Below are 26,845 nucleotides of genomic sequence, written 5' to 3'. Positions count from 1 at the left end.
GCTGCGGGACTGGGCGTTCCTATTTGATTGACAGCCTTCCGACCGTCGCATACAGCACGTCACGAGTTTCCGAAAGTAGCCGAACGTCGGTGCGCAGGCGCCGTATAGAGCCGCACCGACATTCGGCTTCTTTCGGCTACTCGTGACGCGATGTATGCGACCGTCGGAAGCCTGTCGGAAGACTGTCAATCAAATAGGAACGCCCAATCCCGAAGACCATACCAGGAAGCGGCGGAGAACATCTCTCTCTAAAACGGTAAGTACTGCATTGATTTAAAAAAAAAAAAAAACACCCGATTCTGCTTCCCGTAATTGGCCTCAATCTAATGTTAAAAAAAATAATTTCGGGTGAACCCCCGCTTTAAGGTTGATTTCAATTGTTTTATAAATAATTTTTAGATAGTTCTTGGAATCATTTTTTGACTACTAATCCTTGTAACCAGCAGTGGTAATATTTTATGGCCCTGTATATTTACTTATTGTTGTGATGTTTATGTATTCTTCGGAAATGTTCTTCATGTTAATTACATCAGCCTTGACAGTGGGGTAGCAGAGAGGTGGACAGTAGAATGCACATTACCATATGCTGACACAGTCACCCTGCATGATTTTGGCAGGTCACCACGGGTTGATTGTGACCTTGTTTACCAATATGGGGTGGGCCTATATGTACCAATGATGTTGGCAGCAGGCGACAACACCACCTTAGTATACGGTTATGTTAAGGGGCGCCACGCTGGCATGTTTGGGTGTACGGTGCACTTTGTTGGGTTGCGCATATGAAACCAATTTTGATGTGCTTACCGAGTGCGACAGTGCCCCTCCGGCTGTACGGCTTGTTTATGGTAGGGGATGAGGCATATGTTGCATCACTTATGCATTTTCGACATGCGTTTTTGCATAGGGTGCATTAGTATAGCCCTGTATTTCTAATTTATTTATATTTATTGTCTATTGCAGGGGATGACCACATGTTGCATGACTTATGCATTTTCGACATGCTTTTTTGCATAGGGTGCATCTGTATAGCCCTGTATTTCTAATTTATTTCATTTGTTTATTTTACCAATACATACATACTCTTTTGAAGACCATTCAGCAGCTTCCCATTTGTGTATATTTGATCATTTAGGAGGTTCTCTTATATTGATATTTTAAATTTTATTATTGGAATATTTTATGATTCCGTACATAGCACTTTTATCAGTGATGTTGTAACACTATGAACCATGGAGATGCATTGTACTTGAGTCAGATGATACTCTTCACTTTATGGACTATTGATTTATTTATTAATTAGTCACATGTCACGTGGGACCATTTATATATATATATATATATATATATATATATATATATATATATATATATATATATATATATATATATATATATATATATATATATATATATATATATATTAGTTTTATCACTAGTGATTTGTTTACAGTTATTTAGTGATTGGTACTTGGGTACTGATCTCATGAGCGCTACATGTTTGTTTTATTTTCACAGTTTGATTTATAGGTTGAAATTCAGCTTAGCAGAGCCTAGATAATCAGCTTAGGAGTTATTGACACTAAATGGCCCCTAACATACCTGCTCACATACACACATTTTTAGTTTCTATTTACTGCAGATATATGACGAAATGGTTGCTCCAGGAATAATTCAAAGGAAACCCTGTCAACAGTACTTGTGACGGTATTAGAATGATATCCCCGTCAAAGTCTTCCCTTCTCCCCATAAAAGCAAATCACCCCAATATTCCATGAGTAGAACTCCCTGGGATGGCCCAATAATCCACACATGAGCCAAGGTTAATGCTGGAACAAGAGACACTTTAATTTTAGAACACAGAGCTTATATGTAATTTACAAACTGTTACAATGACAAATCTCTGCCCCCTCACACTGGGGCTTCCATATAGATCATGGGCAGACATTTCGGAGTCGATTCTGAAAACACATTTTCTTTAGATGACATCAGTGAAGGTAATTACTAGTTGTACAGAATACATTATCTAGACAGCCCAACCCCGCAGGTAGAAGCGATAATTACCACAATGAAGCAATCAGAATAATTAACATGAGCCCCGTCTAATAACAGTAAACAGTAACCACAGGGCTTCTTCACACAACACACTAGACCATTTACCCTTTGAACTAGGACTGGCTGAGGAAAGGTCATTACCATATCAACAGCCTGTTAGCCGAGGAATGAGTCACTACTGAAATCCTCTAACACACACACAGCATAACGAGCAGGGAGAATTAAACTGAAGCATCCTTCACAGTACTGATATGTAAAGTATGAAAATGAGACAAAAGGGTCAAACAGCCCTTTTGGCTAGTATGCTGTTAAGTTGCAATGTTAAAGTAACACGGGAGCAACCCACTCATTCAGATATCACAGATATCCATTAAATGCTGTATGTTTTTGCATTACACTAAAACATGTTTGATTACTAAATCCAGTTTTCAATTAATGTCATAAGTTCCAATGTTTATGAAATATTTTTAGACATAATTAAAAAGGCAAAAGGTCGTCTTTGGTTGCAAATGTTTAAATGCAAAGTAGCCATGGATTGGAGGTAGGTGGGTGTAAATGGCCACAAGTCCGTTTACATCTGTGGCTCAATGGAGGTGTCGGCGCTATACAGGAAGCATCGGCTTATGCAGCTCTGCAGCCACTTGCTTCCTCTATCCCTGGCTTCATTCACAATACTGATAGCTCTGGGATGGGGGGTCGGCAACCCACAAGCTGGGCTTGCCATCCCAGATCAGGAGGTCGCGGGCCACTGGTTGGGCACCCCTGCCCTAAAGCGATCTAATTTATTATGATGTCATGGAGGAGGGTAAAACCTGGAGCTTAGTAATAGGGCACCAGTTGCATTTAATGTAAAAGCCATGTGCAAAGGGAGGAGACAGTGAAGGGGTAATGTGCAGGTCACACAGATTCAGAGGATGAAGTGGTTGATGTGCAGATGTGTGGAATAAAGGAGGTCACTACAGATACCGGATGGCAGGGCCGATCCTAGGGTCACAGACGCCTGGTTGCAGAAATATTTCTGGCTCCCCCACATGGGCGTGGTGATCTTACAAACTCCTCCCCTTTACACGTTTCTATGGCAACGACTCAAACACAGAGATGCACCTTTAAGAAGTATTCGTTACCCTGGGATCCTCCCATGATCTTTTAACAAGAAAATATAGTAAGAGAGTACATTAACCACTTGCCCTCCGCAGTACGAGAAAATATGTCCTCTGTGCGGTGATATCTGAATGATGCCTGCAGCTACAGTCATCATTCAAATATCACCGTCTTCAGCCGGCGATTCTGTGCACAATAAGAATGATCAAAGTGGCAGTTCCGCTGCTTGATCATTCTTATAGGCAGCGGGAGGGGACGTCCCCCACCCCCTCCCGCCACCATCCGGTGCTTCTCCGGGCTCTCCCGTGCCATCGGGGGCCCGGAGAGCGAATCGGCCGGCGCTGGCTGGGGAAGCATAGAGGTGACTGGTGACCAGATGGTCACCAGTCATCTCTATGACCGTCCGAGGCCTGGGCGCGACGTTATGACGTCACGCCCGGTACCCAGAAGTAAACAAAGCCGCAATCGCGGCTGTCGGTGTGAGATTGGTGAATGTTTTTTCACCGATTTCATGCTTGTAAGCCTGGAGGAGAGATGTGGGGTCTTATTGACCCCACATTTCTCCATAAAGAGGACCTGTGCACTGATTCCTATTACAAGGGATGTTTACATTCCTTGTAATAGGAATAAAAGTGATATATATATATATATATATTTTACTTAAACGCCCCTATCCCCGGTAGCTTGCGCGCAGAAGCGAACACGCATGAAAGTCCCGCCCACATATGTAAACGCTGTTCAAACCCCACATATGAGGTATCGTAGCGTGCGTTAAAGCGTGTGCAACAATTCTAGCACTAGACCTCCTCTGTAACTCGAAAATAGTAACCTGTAAAAAAAATGTAAGCGTCGCCTATGGAGATTTTGAAGTACCGAAGTTTGGCGCCATTCCATGAGTGTGCGCAATTTTAAAGCGTGACATGTTAGTCATCTATTTACTCGGCATAACATCATCTTTCACATTATACCAAAAAATTGGGCTAACTTTACTGTTTTATTTTTCAATTCATGAAAAGGTGTTTGAAAAATTATTGCGCAAATACCGTGTGAGAAAAAAAAGTTGCAATGACTGCCATTTTATTCCCTAGGATGTCTGCTAAAAAAAATATATGTATAATGTTTGGGGGTTCTGATTAATTTTCTAGCAAAAAAATTTTGATTTTTACATGAAGGAGAGAAGTGCCAAAATAGGCCCGGTGGTCAAGTGGTTAAAGAGACCTGGAGGGGAGTCTCTCTAATGCACACAAAGGGGGCTTCTGTTAGAAAAAAACCCTAGACATAGTACAGGAAATGGTCAGAGACTGCAGACATAGTGCAGGAGATGGTCAGAGAGTGCTGATATAATACAGGAGATGGTCAGAGACTGCAGACAAACTACAGGAGATAATGGCCGATTGGCCCTCTCACCTGACCCAGCGATACAGCAACAATCAGGATCAGGAGTCAGCTCACTCTGAATTGCCCATGGATACTCCACTGGGTAGAGTCCAGATCTGTATTCTGGCAATGACTCCATTCCTTTCTCCGCCATGGATGGCACCTGGCTGTGTGGCTTTCCCCCTGGTGGCGCAGGGCAGTGGGGTTCTCTCTCTGATGGTGTTCTCTCAGCACTATCCTCTCCCTCTGGAGTCCTAGGTGCACTTCCCTGAAAGCTTTCCCGGGCTCCTGGCTCTCTCTCCCATTCAGCTGTGCATTCTGTGTGGGCTGTCGTTTCTGTGTTACAGTGAGGCTGCCAGTCCTTGGGACTAAATGTCCCACAATCCTCTTCTCTGCTCCTTTTTTATTTATTCTACTACTTCCCTGGCCGATATGAAGGCGGGGAAGAAACATAGTAGGCGGCTGTGCTGGCAAGCGTAGCTCACTAGCACAGCAGCGCGTGGAGAGGGCGAGGGAAGGGGGAAGACTAGGTTTGAAATAACCCCCCCCCTCCACCAACTATAGTCGCCCCTCAGTACAGACCCCCCTCCGTCAGTGCAGATTCCCCACTAATTATAAACCCCTCCCTCAGTACAGATCCTCCAGGGCAAACCTTCCCTCTCCATTAGCACAAACCACTCCCTCCATTAGTACAGACCCCCCCTCCCTCCATTAGTAGTACAGACCCCCCCTCCCTCCATTAGTAGTACAGACCCCCCTTCCCTCCATTAGTAGTACAGACCCCCCCTCCCTCCATTAGTAGTACAGACCCCCCTCCCTCCATTAGTAGTACAGACCCCCCCTCCCTCCATTAGTAGTACAGACCCCCCCTCCCTCCATTAGTAGTACAGACCCCCCCTCCCTCCATTAGTAGTACAGACCCCCCCTCCCTCCATTAGTAGTACAGACCCCCCCCTCCCTCCATTAGTAGTACAGACCCCCCCTCCCTCCATTAGTAGTACAGACCCCCCCCTCCCTCCATTAGTAGTACAGACCCCCCCTCCCTCCATTAGTAGTACAGACCCCCCCTCCCTCCATTAGTAGTACAGACCCCCCCTCCCTCCATTAGTAGTACAGACCCCCCTCCCTCCATTAGTAGTACAGACCCCCCCCTCCCTCCATTAGTAGTACAGTCCCCCCCTCCCTCCATTAGTAGTACAGACCCCCCCTCCCTCCTGTAGTAGTACAGACCCCCCCTCCCTCCTGTAGTAGTACAGACCCCCCCTCCCTCCTGTAGTAGTACAGACCCCTCCTCCCTCCTGTAGTAGGACAGACCCCTCCTCCTGTAGTAGGACAGTCCCCCCCTCCTGTAGTAGTACAGTCCCCCCCTCCTGTAGTAGTACAGTCCCCCCCTCCTGTAGTAGTACAGTCCCCTCCTCCTGTAGTAGTACAGTCCCCTCCTCCTGTAGTAGTACAGTCCCCTCCTCCTGTAGTAGTACAGTCCCCTCCTCCTGTAGTAGTACAGTCCCCTCCTCCTGTAGTAGTACAGTCCCCTCCTCCTGTAGTAGTACAGTCCCCTCCTCCTGTAGTAGTACAGTCCCCTCCTCCTGTAGTAGTACAGTCCCCTCCTCCTGTAGTAGTACAGTCCCCTCCTCCTGTAGTAGTACAGTCCCCTCCTCCTGTAGTAGTACAGTCCCCTCCTCCTGTAGTAGTACAGTCCCCTCCTCCTGTAGTACAGTCCCCTCCTCCTGTAGTACAGTCCCCTCCTCCTGTAGTAGTACAGACCCCCCCCTCCAGTAGTAGTACAGACCCCCCCCTCCAGTAGTAGTACAGACCCCCCCCTCCAGTAGTAGTACAGACCCCCCCCCTCCAGTAGTAGTACAGACCCCCCCCTCCAGTAGTAGTACAGACCCCCCCCTCCAGTAGTAGTACAGACCCCCCCTCCAGTAGTAGTACAGACCCCCCCTCCAGTAGTAGTACAGACCCCCCCTCCAGTAGTAGTACAGACTCCCCTCTCCAGTAGTAGTACAGACCCCCCTCTCCAGTAGTAGTACAGACCCCCCCTCCAGTAGTAGTACAGACCCCCCCCTCCAGTAGTAGTACAGACTCACCCCCTCCAGTAGTAGTACAGACCCCCCCTCCAGTAGTAGTACAGACTCCCCCTCCATTAGTAGTACAGACCCCCCTCCATTATTAGTACATACTCCCTCTCTAGACCCCCCTCCAATAGTACAGACCCCCCTCCAATAGTACAGAGCCCCCTCCAAAAGTACAAACCCCCCCTCAGGACAAACCCCACCTGGGCGGCAGCTGGAGAGGACAGGACAGTGTGGAGCCGCGCCGCCCGGGTGGAGAAGAAGTTTGTGACATAAAGGAGAACAAATGCATTGCTGACACTGCACGGACCGCCCCTCCCCAAACAATGTCACTGAGCAGGTCTCTCTTTGAACAGAGACAGCCGCTTCTAACTCCTGACAGGAGGGGCTTGGGCAGGAAACAGGGTGCCGGTGACCGGCGGCGGTGACCAGCGGTGTCCAGAGGGACACCGACAAGGAGGAAAAGGGAGGGAGGGGAGCACTCTGGCGCTTTAGGATCTGCTAAACTGAAAATGTATTCATTAGTTTCTTCTAATTTCCCTTACTCCACTGTAAGAGGTAGCGTTTCAGCTCTGTTGCAATGGAAATTTGGCGTTTTATACTGTAGGCCTGTAATTCTTAGGAATAACTCACTTAAATCTGACTAAACAAGAGTCTAGTAGGCATCCCGGGGATGACATTTTTTCAAAAACAAAATTATAAATTATAATATAATAAATAACAAATAATAATAATATAATTATAATAAAAATTATTCAATAATGTAATCAAATCAAAATCATTGAAATTTGCTCAGTTGCAGAATTGTCGCTGTCATTACTTTTATTTTTTTTATGACGGATTTCCCCACAAATCGATATCGCTCAATTCTGCAAGTGATTATAAAATTTATTATCGCCGTTTTCTAGATGCTCTAAAACCATTTTTGACATAAAGGGACTTTTTTGGTTGCTATGGACAATCTACAGTTTGCAGGCAGAAAGAACAGTTTTTATTATACAAAAGAACATGTAGGACACTGGGCAGACCACTAGGGACAAAGGGGTGTGTATTTTTTACGTACAGTAATGTAATCTATAAGATTACGGTACACTGCATGTAATGTGTTTGTTTACTTTTAAAATTTGGCGCAGTTCACCGCCCCCGTGCGTCGCAACGTCGCAGGGAACGGAGATCGGCGGCACACAGGCACTGTGAATCGAGCGAGGACACAGGATCCAGGGACAAGGCAAGTAAACACTGCCTGTGAATGCTGCGAGGCGAGCCCGAGTCTGACTCAGGGTTACCGATCGCAGCACAAAAATGTAACCCAGAGTCAGACTCGGGAATACCGCCCAGAGGGTTAAAGGCACTTCCTATACTAATCCTATGAAGATTATGAACTGCCTAAATTCCATAACGTAATATCCTTCAATACACCCCAATTGATTTCATTTGGTGATCTTTGTTTGCTGAATCCCAACGGAAGCGGTATTTACCTCAACCATAAAGGATCTCCCTTAGCTGCTGTGCCCATATTAATCATCTTGTCCCTTCCTTTTTTTGTCATCTTATTGGCCAACTTTTTGAGCCTTATTTAATTGCAACAATCAATGGACAAAATATGCATATTTTTGTGTGCACAGTTTATTAGTAGCTACCTGTGTGATATTGGTTGGAATGTATGTTTTTTTCTGTCTGTGTATTGATAACGTTATCAATTCTTACTGTGTATAGTGGAGGTAGCGCTTTTTAACCTTTATATGGTGATTTAAATAAAATAAATTTCATTTTTGATATAACCAGTCTTGTTTCTTTTTGAAGAATCCTGTTTGGGCTGTCTGCCCTTTCTCTCTCCCTGGCTTTTTTTATCTGCTCATTGCGGCCCGCACTGGTTACCAAGTCGCTTAAGTGTCCCTCATTCTTCAAAAGGTTGGGTACCCCTGGTCTAGGGTTAAAGGATGGGCATTTTCCATCCATATTGTGTTAAGGTTGAGGTCCATTTGCCAAATGGTCAACTAAAACATGGTTGGCAACTGCACTTCTGTTGACTGAAACCTATGAGCTCAAAGTACTGTATGGATAAGTACGTGAAGTGATCACAAAAAAGAAAAAATGGCTGCACGCTACTCAAGAGGAAGACGGGGACATCGCAGGCTTCTCCTGCAGGCAAGTATCACATAATGGGCTACTATACGATGTTATAGTAGCCATTATGCTTTACCTTTTGCAGGGAAGCAAATAGGAAGTAACAACCATCAGGGTTTACTTCCTCTTTAAGAAAAACAGTGAGGCTGTAAAGTATGTTCCAATTTCCTTTTGTTATTTCATCACTACATGCTTTGCCAAAATATATTTGGATTACTCAGTTGACACTTTGTTAGAACAGCTATGAAACAGTTGGGTGAAGGAAAGACATCACTGCTTTGATTCCCAGTAATGATTTGGAGAAAAATGGCATGTTCTTGTTATATACAGAATGTTCTACACAGCCTACAAAAAAAAAAAAAAACATACGCTTCTCATATTCCACAATATGAAAATTACACATATTAAAACAGTAAGTTGTATATAACAAAACAGCAAATGGAAACCCTGCAAGCAGATTTCAATAACTCTGGGAAAAAATAAGCAAGCACCTTTTAGTTTACCTGTTTTGTCTCAAAATTGGTAGCATAATTTCCTATAAAGAGGGAAATTGCATTAGTGTCAAATTCTTGGCCTCCATTGCATTGCTCAACTTCATCATTATGAATGAATGAATGAATGAATGAATGACTTGTATAGCGCAACGCATGCAAACTGAATCGCCTCTGGGCGCTTTTTCCAGCCAGTATCTGCTTGGCTGGTGCGGTCATTTTTACCCCGTAGGATCATGACACGCTAGGGACACACATATACATATAGACTGGGCCAATTTGGACGAGATCCAATATACCTACCAGCATGTCTTTGGAGTGTGGGAGGAAACCGGAGTACCCGGAGGAAACCCACGCAGACACAGGGAGAACATGCAAACTCCAGGCAGATGGTGTCGTGGTTGGGATTTGAACCAGCGAACCTTTTGCTGCTAGGCGAAAGTGCTACTCACTGCACCACTGTGCTGCCCTATAACAAGCTTTTGATACTGGGGACTGGAAATAAAGTTTGGATCAATCAATGGAGGGGGGGGGGTTGAAACTCTTACCACCACCATTGCATTAGGGCAGGGGTCTCCAAAGTACGGCCCGCGGGCCACATCCGGCCCGCTAGGACGTTTTGTCCGGCCCGCAGCTTCAGTCATCAGACTCACTGCAGGGACGGCTTGCTTTGCCTTCTGACAGGCATTGAGGGATTTCAGCGCAGACCTGCTGCACTTCCCAGCTCCTCCACCAGAGTGAGTTTCATTTTAGCTGTAACAGCTTGTCTGTGTAAAAGGGGCGGGAGCCGGGAAGTACAGCGTGTCTGCTCTAATGCCAGCTCTTCAGAAGCAGCACAGAACACGCTGATATACGGGGAAACTTGCAGACAGACAGTGATGGGGGAAAATACTGTGCTGGGGGGGGGGGGGGAGACAGAAGAGGCTGGGGGCACAAGTATAGAGGGGGGACAAAACTGTGTGTGGTGGGAGATCTGATGGGGATGTGGTGATGGCTCTGATGGGGATGTGGTGGGGGCTCTGATGGGGATGGGGATGTGGTGATGGCTCTGATGGGGATGTGGTGATGGCTCTGATGGGGATGTGGTGATGGCTCTGATGGGGATGGGGATGTGGTGGGGGCTCTGATGGGGATTGGGAAGGGGTGGGGGCTCTGATGGGGATGTGGTGGGGGCTCTGATGGGGATGTGGTGATGGCTCTGATGGGGATGGGGATGTGGTGGGGGCTCTGATGGGGATGTGGTGATGGCTCTGATGGGGATGTGGTGGGGGCTCTGATGGGGATGTGGTGATGGCGGGGATGGGGATGTGGTGGGGGCTCTGATGGGGATGGGGATGTGGTGGGGGCTCTGATGGGGATGGGGATGTGGTGATGGCTCTGATGGGGATGTGGTGGGAGATCTGATGGGGATGTGGTGATGGCTCTGATGGGGATGGGGATGTGGTGGGGGCTCTGATGGGGATGGGGATGTGGTGATGGCTCTGATGGGGATGTGGTGATGGCTCTGATGGGGATGTGGTGATGGCTCTGATGGGGATGTGGTGATGGCTCTGATGGGGATGGGGATGTGGTGGGGGCTCTGATGGGGATGGGGATGTGGTGGGGGCTCTGATGGGGATGTGGTGGGGGCTCTGATGGGGATGTGGTGGGGGCTCTGATGGGGATGTGGTGATGGCTCTGATGGGGATGGGGATGTGGTGGGGGCTCTGATGGGGATGTGGTGATGGCTCTGATGGGGATGTGGTGGGGGCTCTGATGGGGATGTGGTGATGGCTCGGATGGGGATGGGGATGTGGTGGGGGCTCTGATGGGGATGGGAATGTGGTGATGGCTCTGATGGGGATGGGGATGTGGTGGGGGCTCTGATGGGGATGTGGTGGGGGCTCTGATGGGGATGTGGTGATGGCTCTGATGGGGATGGGGATGTGGTGATGGCTCTGATGGGGATGTGGTGGGGGCTCTGATGGGGATGTGGTGATGGCTCTGATGGGGATGGGGATGTGGTGGGGGCTCTGATGGGGATGTGGTGGGGGCTCTGATGGGGATGTAGATGTGGTGGGGGCTCGGATGGGGATGTGGTGGGGGCTCTGATGGGGATGGGGATGTGGTGATGGCTCTGATGGGGATGTGGTGGGGGCTCTGATGGGGATGTGGTGATGGCTCTGATGGGGATGTGGTGATGGCTCTGATGGGGATGGGGATGTGGTGGGGGCTCTGATGGGGATGTGGTGGGGGCTCTGATGGGGATGTGGTGATGGCTCTGATGGGGATGTGGTGATGGCTCTGATGGGGATGTGGTGATGGCTCTGATGGGGATGGGGATGTGGTGATGGCTCTGATGGGGATGTGGTGATGGCTCTGATGGGGATGTAGATGTGGTGGGGGCTCTGATGGGGATGGGGATGTGGTGGGGGCTCTGATGGGGATGTGGTGATGGCTCTGATGGGGATGTGGTGATGGCTCTGATGGGGATGTAGATGTGGTGGGGGCTCTGATGGGGATGTGGTGATGGCTCTGATGGGGATGTGGTGGGGGCTCTGATGGGGATGGGGATGTGGTGATGGCTCTGATGGGGATGTGGTGATGGCTCTGATGGGGATGGGGATGGGGATGTGGTGATGGCTCTGATGGGGATGTGGTGATGGCTCTGATGGGGATGGGGATGTGGTGGGGGCTCTGATGGGGATGTGGTGGGGGCTCTGATGGGGATGTAGATGTGGTGGGGGCTCTGATGGGGATGTGGTGATGGCTCTGATGGGGATGTGGTGGGGGCTCTGATGGGGATGTGGTGGGGGCTCTGATGGGGATGTGGTGGGGGCTCTGATGGGGATGTGGTGGGGGCTCTGATGGGGATGTGGTGATGGCTCGGATGGGGATGTGGTGGGGGCTCTGATGGGGATGTGGTGATGGCTCGGATGGGGATGGGGATGTGGTGGGGGCTCTGATGGGGATGGGGATGTGGTGATGGCTCTGATGGGGATGGGGATGTGGTGATGGCTCTGATGGGGATGGGGATGTGGTGATGGCTCTGATGGGGATGGGGATGTGGTGGGGGCTCTGATGGGGATGTGGTGGGGGCTCTGATGGGGATGTGGTGGTGGCTCTGATGGGGATGGGGATGTGGTGATGGCTCTGATGGGGATGTGGTGGGGGCTCTGATGGGGATGTGGTGATGGCTCTGATGGGGATGTGGTGGGGGCTCTGATGGGGATGTAGATGTGGTGGGGGCTCGGATGGGGATGTGGTGGGGGCTCTGATGGGGATGGGGATGTGGTGATGGCTCTGATGGGGATGTGGTGGGGGCTCTGATGGGGATGTGGTGATGGCTCTGATGGGGATGGGGATGTGGTGGGGGCTCTGATGGGGATGTGGTGGGGGCTCTGATGGGGATGGGGATGTGGTGATGGCTCTGATGGGGATGTGGTGATGGCTCTGATGGGGATGTGGTGATGGCTCTGATGGGGATGTGGTGGGGGCTCTGATGGGGATGGGGATGTGGTGATGGCTCTGATGGGGATGTGGTGATGGCTCTGATGGGGATGTAGATGTGGTGGGGGCTCTGATGGGGATGGGGATGTGGTGGGGGCTCTGATGGGGATGTGGTGATGGCTCTGATGGGGATGTGGTGATGGCTCTGATGGGGATGTAGATGTGGTGGGGGCTCTGATGGGGATGTGGTGATGGCTCTGATGGGGATGTGGTGGGGGCTCTGATGGGGATGGGGATGTGGTGATGGCTCTGATGGGGATGTGGTGATGGCTCTGATGGGGATGGGGATGGGGATGTGGTGATGGCTCTGATGGGGATGTGGTGATGGCTCTGATGGGGATGGGGATGTGGTGGGGGCTCTGATGGGGATGTGGTGGGGGCTCTGATGGGGATGTGGTGATGGCTCTGATGGGGATGTGGTGATGGCTCTGATGGGGATGTGGTGATGGCTCTGATGGGGATGTGGTGATGGCTCTGATGGGGATGTGGTGGGGGCTCTGATGGGGATGTGGTGATGGCTCTGATGGGGATGTGGTGGGGGCTCTGATGGGGATGTGGTGATGGCTCTGATGGGGATGTAGATGTGGTGGGGGCTCTGATGGGGATGTGGTGATGGCTCTGATGGGGATGTGGTGGGGGCTCTGATGGGGATGTGGTGATGGCTCTGATGGGGATGTAGATGTGGTGGGGGCTCTGATGGGGATGTGGTGATGGCTCTGATGGGGATGTGGTGGGGGCTCTGATGGGGATGTGGTGATGGCTCTGATGGGGATGTGGTGGGGGCTCTGATGGGGATGTGGTGATGGCTCTGATGGGGATGTAGATGTGGTGGGGGCTCTGATGGGGATGGGGATGTGGTGATGGCTCTGATGGGGATGTGGTGGGGGCTCTGATGGGGATGTGGTGATGGCTCTGATGGGGATGGGGATGTGGTGATGGCTCTGATGGGGATGTGGTGGGGGCTCTGATGGGGATGTGGTGATGGCTCTGATGGGGATGTGGTGGGGGCTCTGATGGGGATGTGGTGATGGCTCTGATGGGGATGTGGTGATGGCTCTGATGGGGATGTGGTGATGGCTCTGATGGGGATGGGGATGTGGTGATGGCTCTGATGGGGATGTGGTGGGGGCTCTGATGGGGATGTGGTGGGGGCTCTGATGGGGATGTGGTGATGGCTCTGATGGGGATGTAGATGTGGTGGGGGCTCTGATGGGGATGTGGTGATGGCTCTGATGGGGATGTGGTGGGGGCTCTGATGGGGATGTGGTGGGGGCTCTGATGGGGATGTGGTGATGGCTCTGATGGGGATGTAGATGTGCTGATGGCTCTGATGGGGAACACTGATGTAAGGCCTCATGCACACTCAATATTTGGCCCTAGTGCACGAGACATAGGATACAGGTGCACCATCCAGCCCTGCTAATGGCAGCCTTTTTTTAAATTCTGCTCTATTCCATAGCTGAGGAGTAATTTATAAATGGCTTCATTTTTTTTCCGGCCCGCGAATATCTGTAAAATATCCAATGTGGCCCTCGAAGTAAAAAGTTTGGAGACCCCTGCATTAGGGAAAGGGGGCTTTAAAATAGGTTATCCTCTCCTTTCCTCACATTCATTTGCTTCCGCTGTGTGAAAAAACACTTAGCAAACAGGTGGGACGCCTCACCTTTGTCAATCCCTGTGTGCACTGCTAGTAATAAAGAGTCATGTCAGAGCTTACAGAGTTTCAAAGAGGGCAAATTGTTGGTGCCTAGTTAGCTGGTGCCAATTTATTTGCGGTGTTGCGAGGTACAGTATCGAAGGTTATGACAGCATATACAATTTCTGGGAAAACTGTCTTATAATCAAAAGTGTGGTTGACATGTTCAGCTGACTAAAAAAGACAAATGGACATTGTGCGGGATTGTGACTCGGAATAATAATTGTCAATTCCCACTAGATTTCAGGCCTTGGAGGCCAAAGGCTGTCCAACACCATATTAGATAACAATTTTGTCCTTTTACCTGGCGTTTCCATATTTTTGTTTAACTGTTGTAATTCTGAGACACTTAGTTATGTTGCTGCCTTCAGAAAAATCTAGCAAACAAAGCTGAAAAACAGACTATGAACATATATCCACTCCCAGCATGCTCCAGTTTTGTAGGAAAATAATATAAGGATAGCATAAAAACAAAAGGGTGGAATCTGAGCCTCTTAGTGAATTCCCAAAAATGATTTCACTGTACCAAAATGGCCAAGGTGGACGTTATACTGACATCATCAGACCTCTATCAGACTCTCCATCTGCCCTCCCAGATCATTTGTATCTTCTGTTTCAATAACCAATATGCCACTCTGATTCTTGTTTGCGAACTTAAAAGTGGTTCTATAGCCTAAAAAGGTTTTCCCATAATGCATTCTTAGGTAAAAGTATCACCCTTCACCCCCCTCCACCCCCCAGAGCTCACACTTAATCCAGAACTGTGCTCTTCTACAGTGGTTCTCTCCTGCAGTGGGTTGGGGTTGGGGGGGGAGGGCTGAGCCACACTGCCTGTGTCTATGGACACAGACAGCATGGTTTGGAATTAGTGGTGCAACGGATCGTCATTGATCCATGATCCGCAAGAATCAATGACTTCAAATCAGCACACACGTGATCCGCGGCGCGCCTTGGGATTGCAGAGAGGTAAAACACAAATTGAAATTGTATCCGCTGTGCTCGCACACAGCCCCGCCTGCTCCTAACCACGCTGTGATAGACAGAATGCGGGTACAATGCTGGGATGTGTTCAAAATATAGGCGGTGAGTTGCTTTCTAGCAGAACATATGTGCAGCCATCCGTCCTCCCCCTCCCCCCCCACATACCTCTCTCGGCTGGCTCGAGTCTCCTGTCCCTGCCGCCAATGTACACAGTGAGAGGGGTGAGCTGTGCTCTTCCCATCTCAGCTGTGACAGGAGTTCTAGCACACCTCCTGTTTTTGGAGGTGACAGGGTCAATAAAGAGAACCTGTCACCTCCAATTGCCATCACACAGGGAATTGTTTTCTTCTGTGTGATAGCCATAAAGTTAAGTGTAAAAAAAAAAAATAAGAAATAATTAAATTAATAAAATAAGTAATTTAAAAGTAAAGAATAAGAAAAATATTAAAAATAAGAAAATTATAATAAAAAAATTATAATAAAAAAGCTACACAAAAAAGTGATAAAGTAATAAAAAAAGAAACACAACATATTTGAACTAACTGTGCCGCCCCTGCCATCCTATTTCTATTCTCCGTTGATTGGGGGGGTGGTGGTTAGGTTGGTGGGGAGGGGGTGCATTGCGGAACCTGGCCTTGGGGCGGCAGGGAAAGGAAATCCGGCCCTGCTGGCCGCTCTCACTTCCTCCACCCTGGCGAGGTTGCAATTTGGTGCACAGTGAGGCGGCAACTGGGGGCACAGTGAGGCGGCAACTGGGGGCACAGTGAGGCGGCAATTTTTTTTTGCTGATCCGAAAAATGATCCGATCCGCGACTCTGATCTGAGGAACGATCCGAACCGTGAGTTTTTTGATCCGTTGCACCCCTATTCGGAATCAAGGCCGCAGCTTCTTATGGTGACACACCCAGGTAAAGAAATTCCAGGAGTGCCAGCAAAGGGGCCCAGGAAGAGGAGGTTTAGGGCTGTTCTGTGTAATTTCATTGGGCAGAGCAGGTAGAGGCTTATCTTGTTTGTTTAGCACTAAGCTTTTGAAGAATAGCATATCCACTTCTTGCAAAGTCTACCATCATACTTGAAAATCATATTTCCTATGGTATGAAGCAAGAAAAGTATACCCTACAATATACCCTGTGGAATGAATCTTGTATTTTCTTCAGTCAGGCCTGGACAATCATTTGACAAGGAAATTCTATCCCAGAAAGTACCCAGGAGGACAAATCCTGTCTTTTCTCCAGTCGGACCTGAACCATTGTTTGGCTCAGAGTACCCTCCAGGGTCAAATTTAAGTTCTAGTGGTTCTAAGCTGGCCATAGATGGGTGGAATTTTTAACAAAAAGTCTTAGGGATAAAAGATTCTAAGAAAGATCTATCATTTTCTAATCATTAGTGGGTATTGAGGGAATTCAGCTCTTTTGCAAAAAAATTAAGGCACATTAGGAGTTAAGTACAAAGAGCTGCATGACATCTCCTGGGCTTATTTCTTATTTACATCTGAGTTTTATTGAACTCCCGGAAGATGGTTATCACTGATGCTTCAGGTCTAAGCATCTTCAACATTATAGAGTCAGTGTAGCTGCTATGCATGCCCTTCCTCCTGCCCAATCGCACAACCCTTTGTATTATGCACACTGTTTGACAAAATATAAAGGCTCCTGTGAATGGGCAGCAGAGGGGATGGCAGGCATAGTTTCTCCATGTGCTTCTTTCTTCTCTCACAGACCCAAATGCCAGTTTATGCTCAGCAGAGCCATAAACCTGTCCAATATAAATAATAGAGATAAGTTCTGGAGATGTTGTGCAGCTCCTTGGACTTAACCCGTAGTGTGTCTGTACCTTTTACAAAGTGGCTGAATTTCTGGAAAGCAGCTTTAACTGCTGTTGAAATAAAATGCCTGAATATTATAGTGCAAGTATTATTTTTAATCGGCAGCCCTAAAGTATTTTACATGCTCACTTACAAGTGAGCGCAAAAAAATTATGGAACGTAAAAACCACGCAATGTGCTTTGGAACTTGCTAGAAAATTTAACCAGTCAAGTCTCTAGTGCAGCCCCTCCTTAACTGTCATAGTGCTCTCCTCCCCTAGGAGTGTCCAATTACCGTATGTGCGGACCAAGGTCCTCTGCCTGCCTAGGGCGGCAGAGAACCACAAAGAAAAAAAATGCGAGGCGAGTCCAGGGATCTCCCCCGCTGAGCTGTTGTGTTCCGACAGGGGGACAGCCAACCAGCGAGAAGACTCCGGGCAGCACTCTCTGCTATTGGTTTTCCAGCGTGTAAGACCAACAGAAGCCGGCAAAACGGATGACTTCTGATGGACAGATTGACATACAAATAGGCAGAATGTCAGCCCTCTTTTTTTGAGCAGGCAAATGTCTCCCAACATTCTGCCCATGTGTAGGGGGCTTAACTTAAGTTAAAGCACAGAGTTTGCTGTGGCTGCTGATATAACATCCAAGATCGCAGCACTAAGCAGTAGTCCCAAGGATTTTGGATGTCCAATACAAGGAAGGCTTTTACAGGTAAATAAAGCGCATAAAATATTTTAAATGTGCATATAATCTTATGGAAACATTTTTTTTTTAATTAATGGTCTAGCAATGGGGTCTCCAACTTAAACTTTACCAAGACTTCACTGTAATCCTTGCAGACAACTAAAAAGAACATCTGTGAAAAAGTTGGAAAGCAGAAATGCTCAAAAACTTTATTACATAGGAAGGAATGCTAATTAAATAGTTTTGCAAAATAGCCAGTTTAAAAATATACTAACAGTTGTAGGTGTGTGAAATATTACGTATGAACATAAATAAATACATTTTAAATATATATTTGCTGTGTATGGATGTGTGGCTGTCAAACAGGTGGGTGGATAACAAATGTCTGAATGGCAAATGTATCCTCAAATGAACTTGATTAGGTTAAGTGAAGTAGCAAAATATGCAACGCTCAGTTACAAAAGCAAAAGATAGATTTTTTTAGTGGTTTGCTGAAAGTTATTTTTTCAGGAAAATTTACAACTCCTGCTTTAGGCTGAGGTCATACTAATCAGGTTTAAATTTCATTTCACAGCAACTTGCAGAAATGTAATAAGATATGGCTATACTTTTATAAACAAATTAATGGAATAATACATTGCCAAGCAACACACACTCTTATGCATATTTCAAGACTATGTTTCAAAGACCTTTATAAGTTTTTCAATTATTAATTGTTCATTAATACTGAGGTTTTCATTAATAAAAAAAAAAATGTATAAAAAGATATAGTATATTAACTTTAATGATTGGACAATAAGATACAGTAATCTTAAAAAAAAATGTGGCTATACATAGGACCTTTTTGTTAGCTTTGGTGTAGGGAAGGGCTGAAAACCTGGTTTGTGTGGATGGGGAATTCGTTCATTTTTTTTTTTTATCAGCTCACTTGTTGATCAAAAAAATATATATATATATATTATAAATATATAAAACTAAAAAACTGTCCCATCTAAACCCAATTTAAGAATACCACGTTTCCCCTCGTTTATTCTCCAACAATTCCCCTATCTTTTTTTTTTTTTTTTTTTCATTCCTCATTGGAATTCTGATCTAATTTGTTTTATTTCGTTTAAATTCACAGGTGGCATAAAAGATCTTTAGAGAGCCAGTCCACCTCAATGGATTTCTCAGTTCTGGGCAGTCAATGGAGGGTTGACTCACCTACTGGCTTCTTACATCCCTCAGGCTTCCGTGGAAGAGTTTTACAATCAAAAATAAATGAAAAAAGCAATAGAGGCAGGGAGACCATCCCAGAGTTGTAATTTAAGGTCACTGCTGGGATCACAGAAAATGTAGAAATTAAGCCAGAGAGAAATTCAACCCTCCAGCAGCTAATCAGGACTGAAGACTGGCATTGGAGGAGAAAGTCTTTTAGTGTAAAGGATTGTCATTGGTTCCAGCTGGATGAAGAGTTAGTATGAGCGATACACAAAGTTCCATCAGAGGGCACTAATAATCCAGCACAGGGTGCGCTTCCCACAGACCCCGACACAAGAGTTGGCAGTTTGCTGAAAAATAACCATTTATTTTTATATAATTTTATTATAATTATTAATACATTTCCGTTGTGCACTTCATGATTAGACCACATTGTCCAGAATGATGGCGATACCCTGACCTCCTCCAATACAGGCCAATCCTACTGCGTATTTACCACCACAGGGTCTTAGTTCATGAGCAAGATGAGCTGTAATTCGAGAACCAGATGCAGCCAGAGGGTGGCCCAGAGCTATGGCTCCTCCATCCACTTTGGTCTTCTCAGGATCCAGGCCAAGAGCCTTCTCCACCGACAGGTACTGAGCAGCAAAAGCCTCGTTCACCTCCACAAGATTCATGTCCTTCAGGGATAGGCCAGCTTTCTTCAGTGCTTCAGTAATGGCAGGAACGGGGCCAATGCCCATAATCTTGGGCTCACATCCGGCCGCATGATAAGCCACGATCCTGGCGAGTGGGGTGAGCTTGTGCTTTGTAACGGCTTCTTCACTGGCCAAGATGAGAACTCCGTCTCCATCGCTGATACCCGAGGCGTTGCCAGCAGTCACCACTCCATCCTTCTTGAACACGGTTGGCAGTTTGGCCATCTGCTCCAGGGTAGTCTGGGGTCTCGGGTGCTCGTCTTGCTCCATTTTTACAGGTCCTTTCTTTGTTTTCAATTCAATCTGGGCCATTTCTGCAGTGAAGCGCCCGGCATCCTGAGCGGCTTTCCATCTCTGTTGGCTCCGGTAGCCAAGATTGTCACAGTCCTGCCGGGAGATTCCATATTTTTCAGCCAGGTTCTGAGCAGTGATTGCCATGGGGGTCTTTATCATGGAATCAGTAAGGCCAGCCCAGAGAGTATCCTCCATCTTGAGATCCATTCCCAGCTTGGTTTCAAATCGGATATTTCGCATGGCATAAGGAGACTGACTCATGCTCTCTGACCCTCCGCACAGGACGATCTCTGACTCTCGTAAGGCAATTTCCTTGCATCCATTGACGACGGACTGGAAGCCGGAGCCGCACAGTCTGTTGACCGTTAGAGCCGGGACAGGAATGGGGATGCCGACACGGAGGCCTACATGTCTGGACAAGTAGATGGCATCCGGGGCAGTCTGAGCGACATTTCCAAAAATCACGCTGTCCACAGAGTCAGGGGCCACATTGCCCGCAGCAAGTGCGGCTTTCGCTGCGATCTCTCCCAAGTCTGTTACGCTGTGATCCCTGAGAACTCCCCCAAAGGTACCAAATGGGGTTCTCCTAGCAGCGACAATAAAAACACCTCTGAGCAGAGCCATGTGTAGTCTGGAGTCCAGCTGTCACCGGATAAGGTCGCTCCTCGCTGGGCCCTTATCTATGACAATTAAGCTTGGAAACAAAATATTAAAACCCATCTGTTCATCTTTGATCTTAAAATTGATAAAAGGTGATCACAACAGTAGTGAAAATATCAAGCACAAGATGGCGCTAACATTGCGTGGCTATACATTCCTGATGTTTATCTTTATCAACAGATTTTAATTCACAGTTTAAGTCTTTTTCCAACATGCCACTCTCTAATGATTTTTTGACAGGCCAGCGTTTTTTTTTTTTTACAGTGGGGATCGAAAGTTTGGGCACCCCAGGTAAAAATTTGTATTAATGTGCATAACGAAGCTAAGGAAAGATGGAAAAAATCTCCAAAAGTCATCAAATTACAGGATTAGACATTCTTATATGTCAAAAAAAGTTAGATTTTATTTCCATCATTTACACTTTCAAAATTACTGAAAACAAAAAAATGGCATCTGCAAATGTTTGGGCACCCTGCAGATTTAATATCTTGTACTGCCCCCTTTGGCAAGTATCACAGCTTGTAAATGCTTTTTGTAGCCAGCCAAGAGTCTTTCCTTACAAAAGTCTTCCAGTTCTTTGAGATTTCTGGGCTGTCTGTCACGCACTGCTCTTTTAAGGTCTAGCCATAGATTTTCAATTATGTTGAGGTCAGGAGATTGTGAAGGCCATGGAAAAACCTTCAGTTTACGCCTCTTGATGTAATCCCCCGTGGATTTTGAGGTGTGTTTAGGATCATTATCTATTTGTAGAAGCCATCCTCTCTAACTTCAGCTTTTTCACAGATGGCATCAAGTTACCATCCAAAATGTGCTGAAATTTTATTGAATCCATTTTTCCTTCTACTCGTGAAATGTTCCATGTGCCACTGGCTGCAATACAACCCCAAAGCATGATTGATCCACCCCTATGCTTAACAGTTGGACAGAGGTTCTTTTCATTAAATTCTGTGCCCTTTCTTCTCCAAACGTACCTTTGCTCATTCCGGCCAAAAAGTTATATTTTAACCTCATCGGTCCACAGAACTGGTTTCCAAAATGCATCAGGCTTGTCTATATGTTCATTTGCAAAGTTCAAACGCTGATTTTTGTGGTGAGGACGTAGAAGAGGTTTTCTTCTGATGACTCTTCCATGAAGACCATATTTGTACAAGTATCTCTTTATAGTGGAATAGTGTACCACAACTCCAGCGTCTGCCAGATCTTTCTGGAGGGATCGTGCAGTCAAACGTGGGTTTTGAATTGCTTTTCTCACAATCCTGCGAGCTGTTCTGTCTGATATTTTTCTTGGTCTTCCAGATCTTGCTTTAACTTCCACTGTTCCTAATGACTGCCATTTCTTAATTACATTCCGAACAGAGGATATTGACATCTGAAAACGCTTTGCTATCTTCTTATAGCCTTCTCCAGCTTTGTGAGCGTCAACTATTTTCAGTTTCAGTTTTCTAGACAACTGCTTAGAGGAACCCATGGTGCTGATAGTTGGGGCAAGGTCAGATGAGTCTGGGCATTTAAAACCTTTGAGATGAACATCACCTGGTCTTCCCAGACGATGATTGAGAACAATCCATGACACTGGCAGGTCTGAGCTTTGCAAAGGGGGCAGTGCATGCTATAAATTCTGCAAGGTGCCCAAACTTTTTCAGATGCCATTTTTTGTTTTCTGTAATTTTGAAAGTGTAAATGATGGAAATAAAATCTAACTTTTTTTGACATATTATAAGAATGTCTAATCTGTAATTTGATGCCTTTTGGAGATTTTTCCATCTTTCCTTAGCTTCGTTATGTACAATACAAATTTTTACCTGGGGTGCCCAAACTGTCGATCCCCACTGTATATCTCCAGTTTCTGCCATATAGGGTTTTGTGTATGTAGTCAGTCTTCTAACAAGAACATTTGGCTCAAGTTTGTTTCCTGTATGCTAGTCTGCCTGGATGGATGTGGCGCAATTTCTGGTTCTGGCTATGGGAATGTTCTTGGAATGCACGCTCACTGATTTACTAATTTCCGCTCCTTTCTAAATAAAAGGCTTTGAAACACACGTGAGAAAACTCCCCTGATGACTTTATGACGAAATGCATTGGTTGGTTTGGATCACGTGGTGTCGCCACACACACACACAGAGGTTGGCTATTTTGAGAGTTGGAAACATTGTTTTTTTTATTATTAATGTACATGCGTGTTTATGTCTCGCACATGTTGAGTGTGCATTTTGGATTTGAATTTTTATTGAAACATTTATTCAACACACTGCACCATGAGATGTTTCTCTGCTTTGTTGGTATTATACACTTGATTGGAGCCCTTGAAGGTGGAATCTATTTGAAGTGGAAGGAGCTCTGGTGTCTGACATCTGAGTGATCTGATCTGTAATAAGCGCAAGTGAGCGCTAAATCTGGTGGTCCATAGTTAACGCTAAGGGCCAGTTCACACCAGATGTAGTTCCGTACACTTTTTTTCTGCAAAAAAATGCATGCAGTGTTTACTATGTATTCTAATGGATCTAGTTTACACCATGCAGTCCGTTTCCGGTCAGTTTCTGCACTCTCTTTTAAAACACTTTTGGATAATTCTTTAGCGCTGCACCCTTTGTGTTTTTTAGTAGTAAAAATGTATAATAACTGCTAGATTCATTCTGAATATCAAAACAATAACACTGGACAACGATCCTCAATCAAAAAGCCCTTTTTTAATAATGAATTTTTGAGTAATATTAAAATGCATTTTAATTATTAGTACCTACCTATAATTATACCCAATACTTGCATCTCGGTAACTGGTATCTCCCTCCATTTCCACCATTTAACAATATGTACACAATATGATGTTTTAATTAGTATGGAAGCCGACGTGAACCCTGTCATACTAAGATTACTAAAGCAGAACTATAGGCAAAACTTTGGCTAGAGCAAGAGAAGGTTATAACAACCCGTGTCAGATTTTTTTTCACCATCTGTGTCCCATTGTGGAGATTTCCATTTACTTGCTGTCCCATAGACAAACAAAGTGAGAGGAAATCCCTGAAAATTTCAAAGGAATTTATTGGGGACCCCTAGGTCACCAGACCTAATGACCCCATTGGAAGAATACTCCTCTATTAATTTTCTGGGGACAGAAATTTGTGATTTTTGTTTACTTTCGCTTTTAATGATATTAAACAGGACAAATGGAGAGGGTGAATCTCCTTAATGGGGGCACAGAAAGCAATAACAACTAATGGGTGTTCTAATTCATCTCTACTCTATCAAAAACGAAAAAGTTTCAACTTTAGTTATACTTTAAGCTTGACAAAGCGAGAACTACCCTTTGAAACATGTTGCCTTGCTACCACATCAAACAGGAAGTAGACGGGGACACTACAGGGATCTGTACACTGCTAACCCAGAGCACTGGTGTGGAGCATACAAAGAGGTGCTTAAACACGTTCCATTGCCTCCTGACCTGTCAGCTACAACAGAAAAGATTTCAAGTATCAACTGCAGAGCCATTTGCCCTACATGCCGCTTTTATCATACAGTAACGAGGCCATGTACAAAGCTCACAAAATGTGAGTGGAATATTTTGTCTATTTAAACAAATAAACATAACTTTTTTATTGCAACAGATTTTTGCTCTCTCTGCTATTTTTATGTTTTACAATTCTTATAAAATTGTCTGCAGTGATTGATCTATTAAGTGTCGGTATAGAAACATGCAGGAAAATGTCCTACCTTTACAGCACAACAAATGAAAAACACAACAGCTGTCCATTAAAACATGCAAAACCTTTTCTCTGGTGCTGCCTGACTAGTTAAATGGAAGTGAGAAAAAATGGTGTTCCTGGGCAGTGAACACAGCAAAATTGAAAGAGACGTGTCTGGTTTTTAGTTCTCCATCAATCTTTCTGACACAATCTTACGTGCACAAACACCACTACTGTTCCTTAGTTAACCTTTGAGGGAAAAGGGTAATTTTTTACCGACTTCAAAATACCTTCAAGCTACCTGATATAACAAATTCTAGCTTATTTATTAAAACAATGTACAACAATATACACAGTGTAGCAACCCATAGCAACAACCCTTTTATTGTTAACTTTTCAGAATTGCTTAAAGAGCAAAGCCATCCCAAAACATATTTTTGACAAAAGCAGAGAAGGTTACGGGCTTTTGGCTGGTTTTTGATGTTGTCTGTGCCCTTACTCAGGATAAAATGACCCGCTGTATGCCACAGCAGATTTATGCTGGCTTTGCACCTATACATCTGCATAATCATGCATGGTTATTGCTTAACAGGTGTGTTGTCAAGTATTGATATGAACTGCTATTCCCATCAATGGGTCCTTCAAAGCTGACATCCGACGCTCCATAGGACTGCATGGAGTGGCCGTTCAGGTCCGCCGTCAAAACTGACAGGCGGGCCTGAACTGTCCGATCGTGTGAAAGGGGCCTTAATCATCCAATAGGGACACACATTATGCACTGCACAGATGTGAGCCAACATAATTTAAAATAGTCTAAACCTATCCACTTGTATTATTGTGTGCATAGGTGTGAATGGGCCCTGAAGGACGTACAGAGATTCCATAAACAACCCAAACAGTATTTCCGAAATATCAAAAAATTATTTGGTATTTAAAAATAAAAATATTATTTAAAAAATAAAATAAAAAAAACACACACACACACACACACACACACACACACACACACACACACACACACACACACACTATATATATATATATATATACATACACACACACACACACTCAATGAAGAATAATTGCACATGCAAGTACAATTCAGAGCAACGAGCAAGATAAATATTTATCATGAACATAAATACACATGAGACACGTAAAACCTCTATTTATGATAAACACACAAGTACACAGAAAATTGTATAACACCTAATGCCTGATTCACTAGTTACATAAATATGAGTAAATGATAATGTTCAACAGAAACAATAACATAGTTCACGAGGGGTAAAAAAAAAAAAAGCTGAGCAAGGACATCCAAGTCCCAAGTGATGCAATCATGTTATCTTTTCCTATCTATAAAGACAATTATTGAAATTTTAATTCATGCTTTTATGATATGTCATGAGGTTTTTGATAACTGCCAAACCAAATTACTATTATTTAATCTTTCAAAAACATTCTGCCTATTGATGTTATCATAAAACTTTTCTTGCAACACTGCATAATCCTAACACCCTCTAGTAGTCATTGAGTTTTATGGCTATTAAGAATAATTAAAAGTTTTAATTGCAGAACCCAGAAGCTTTAATCAGCAGAAGACGAAAAAATAATTGAACACAGCCACTGAATTCAGCATTTCTATTGTTTGTGCAATATCCCATAGAGCTTCACATTTTGTCTCTTTCAGATTATAGGTTAAAGGAAATGACCACTTTATGGTATTTTCAATGTACGATCAAGACGACAAATTAACATTTTCACCTTGCATCTCTTCAGTCAACACAACAGTCATCAGTAAACACACATAAAATTACATACAGTACATGCATTCTATCGACCGACCCCCTGCCCTATACAAATCCTGCCACAGGAGAAAAGGTTTCCATTTCTTATAACAAGGTGACAAACATGTTGGTTCTACAGTGAAATAACACATCCGTGGCAGTGGCATATAGTTTTTCCCAAGAACTGTAACCAACACTTGTGCTGGCCAGCTTACAAGTAGTGGAAAAATAACTTATCTACAAGTAGGCGCAGTAGGAAAGTTTTTGTATTTACTGTATAATCCTTTTCTTTAAATCCACTAAGACAGAAAAATGTAGTAAATCTTAGACATTAGGGTAATATTGTCCCCTTTTGAAAAATTGAATAACAAAAAATGCCAAGCTAGTTTTGTGAGCATGAAGTACATTAGACGAATAACACAGGGGGACTGGACCCATGCCCCTGAACAAACTTTACCACTTCAGTCCCGGACCATTTGGCTGCCAAATAACCTGGCCACTTTTTGCGATTCGGCACTGCGTCGATTTAACTGTCAATTGCGTTGTTGTGCGACGTGGCTCCCAAACAAAATAGACGTCCTTTTTTCCCCACAAATAGAGCTATCTTTAGGTGGTATTTGATCACCTCTATAAACAAAGAAAAAGC

The 26,845-nt window shown here is 45.3% G+C and overlaps 2 protein-coding genes across 2 annotated transcripts in view; both read right to left on the bottom strand.

Annotated features, from left to right (window-relative positions):
• The window catches only part of KDM4C (lysine demethylase 4C), a 705,949-nt gene that overhangs the window by 380,894 nt on the left and 298,210 nt on the right, over positions 1-26,845 (bottom strand). The gene's annotated exons all lie outside the window — the stretch shown is intronic.
• Positions 19,166-20,762, bottom strand: LOC120943975 (3-ketoacyl-CoA thiolase, mitochondrial-like). Its single transcript, XM_040357689.1, has one exon. The coding sequence runs from the start codon at positions 20,694-20,696 to the stop codon at positions 19,503-19,505; it is 1,194 nt and encodes a 397-aa protein (XP_040213623.1). The 5' UTR covers positions 20,697-20,762; the 3' UTR covers positions 19,166-19,502.

Source organism: Rana temporaria, chromosome 1 (assembly GCF_905171775.1).
Source record: "Rana temporaria chromosome 1, aRanTem1.1, whole genome shotgun sequence".
Taxonomy (NCBI): Eukaryota; Metazoa; Chordata; class Amphibia; order Anura; family Ranidae; genus Rana; species Rana temporaria.
This window is presented reverse-complemented; position numbering and strand designations above follow the sequence as displayed.

Coding starts and splice junctions, on each gene's coding strand:
- LOC120943975 (XM_040357689.1), bottom strand. CDS start 20,696: ATGGCTCTGCTCAGAGGTGTTTTTATTGTCGCTGCTAGGAGAACCCCA.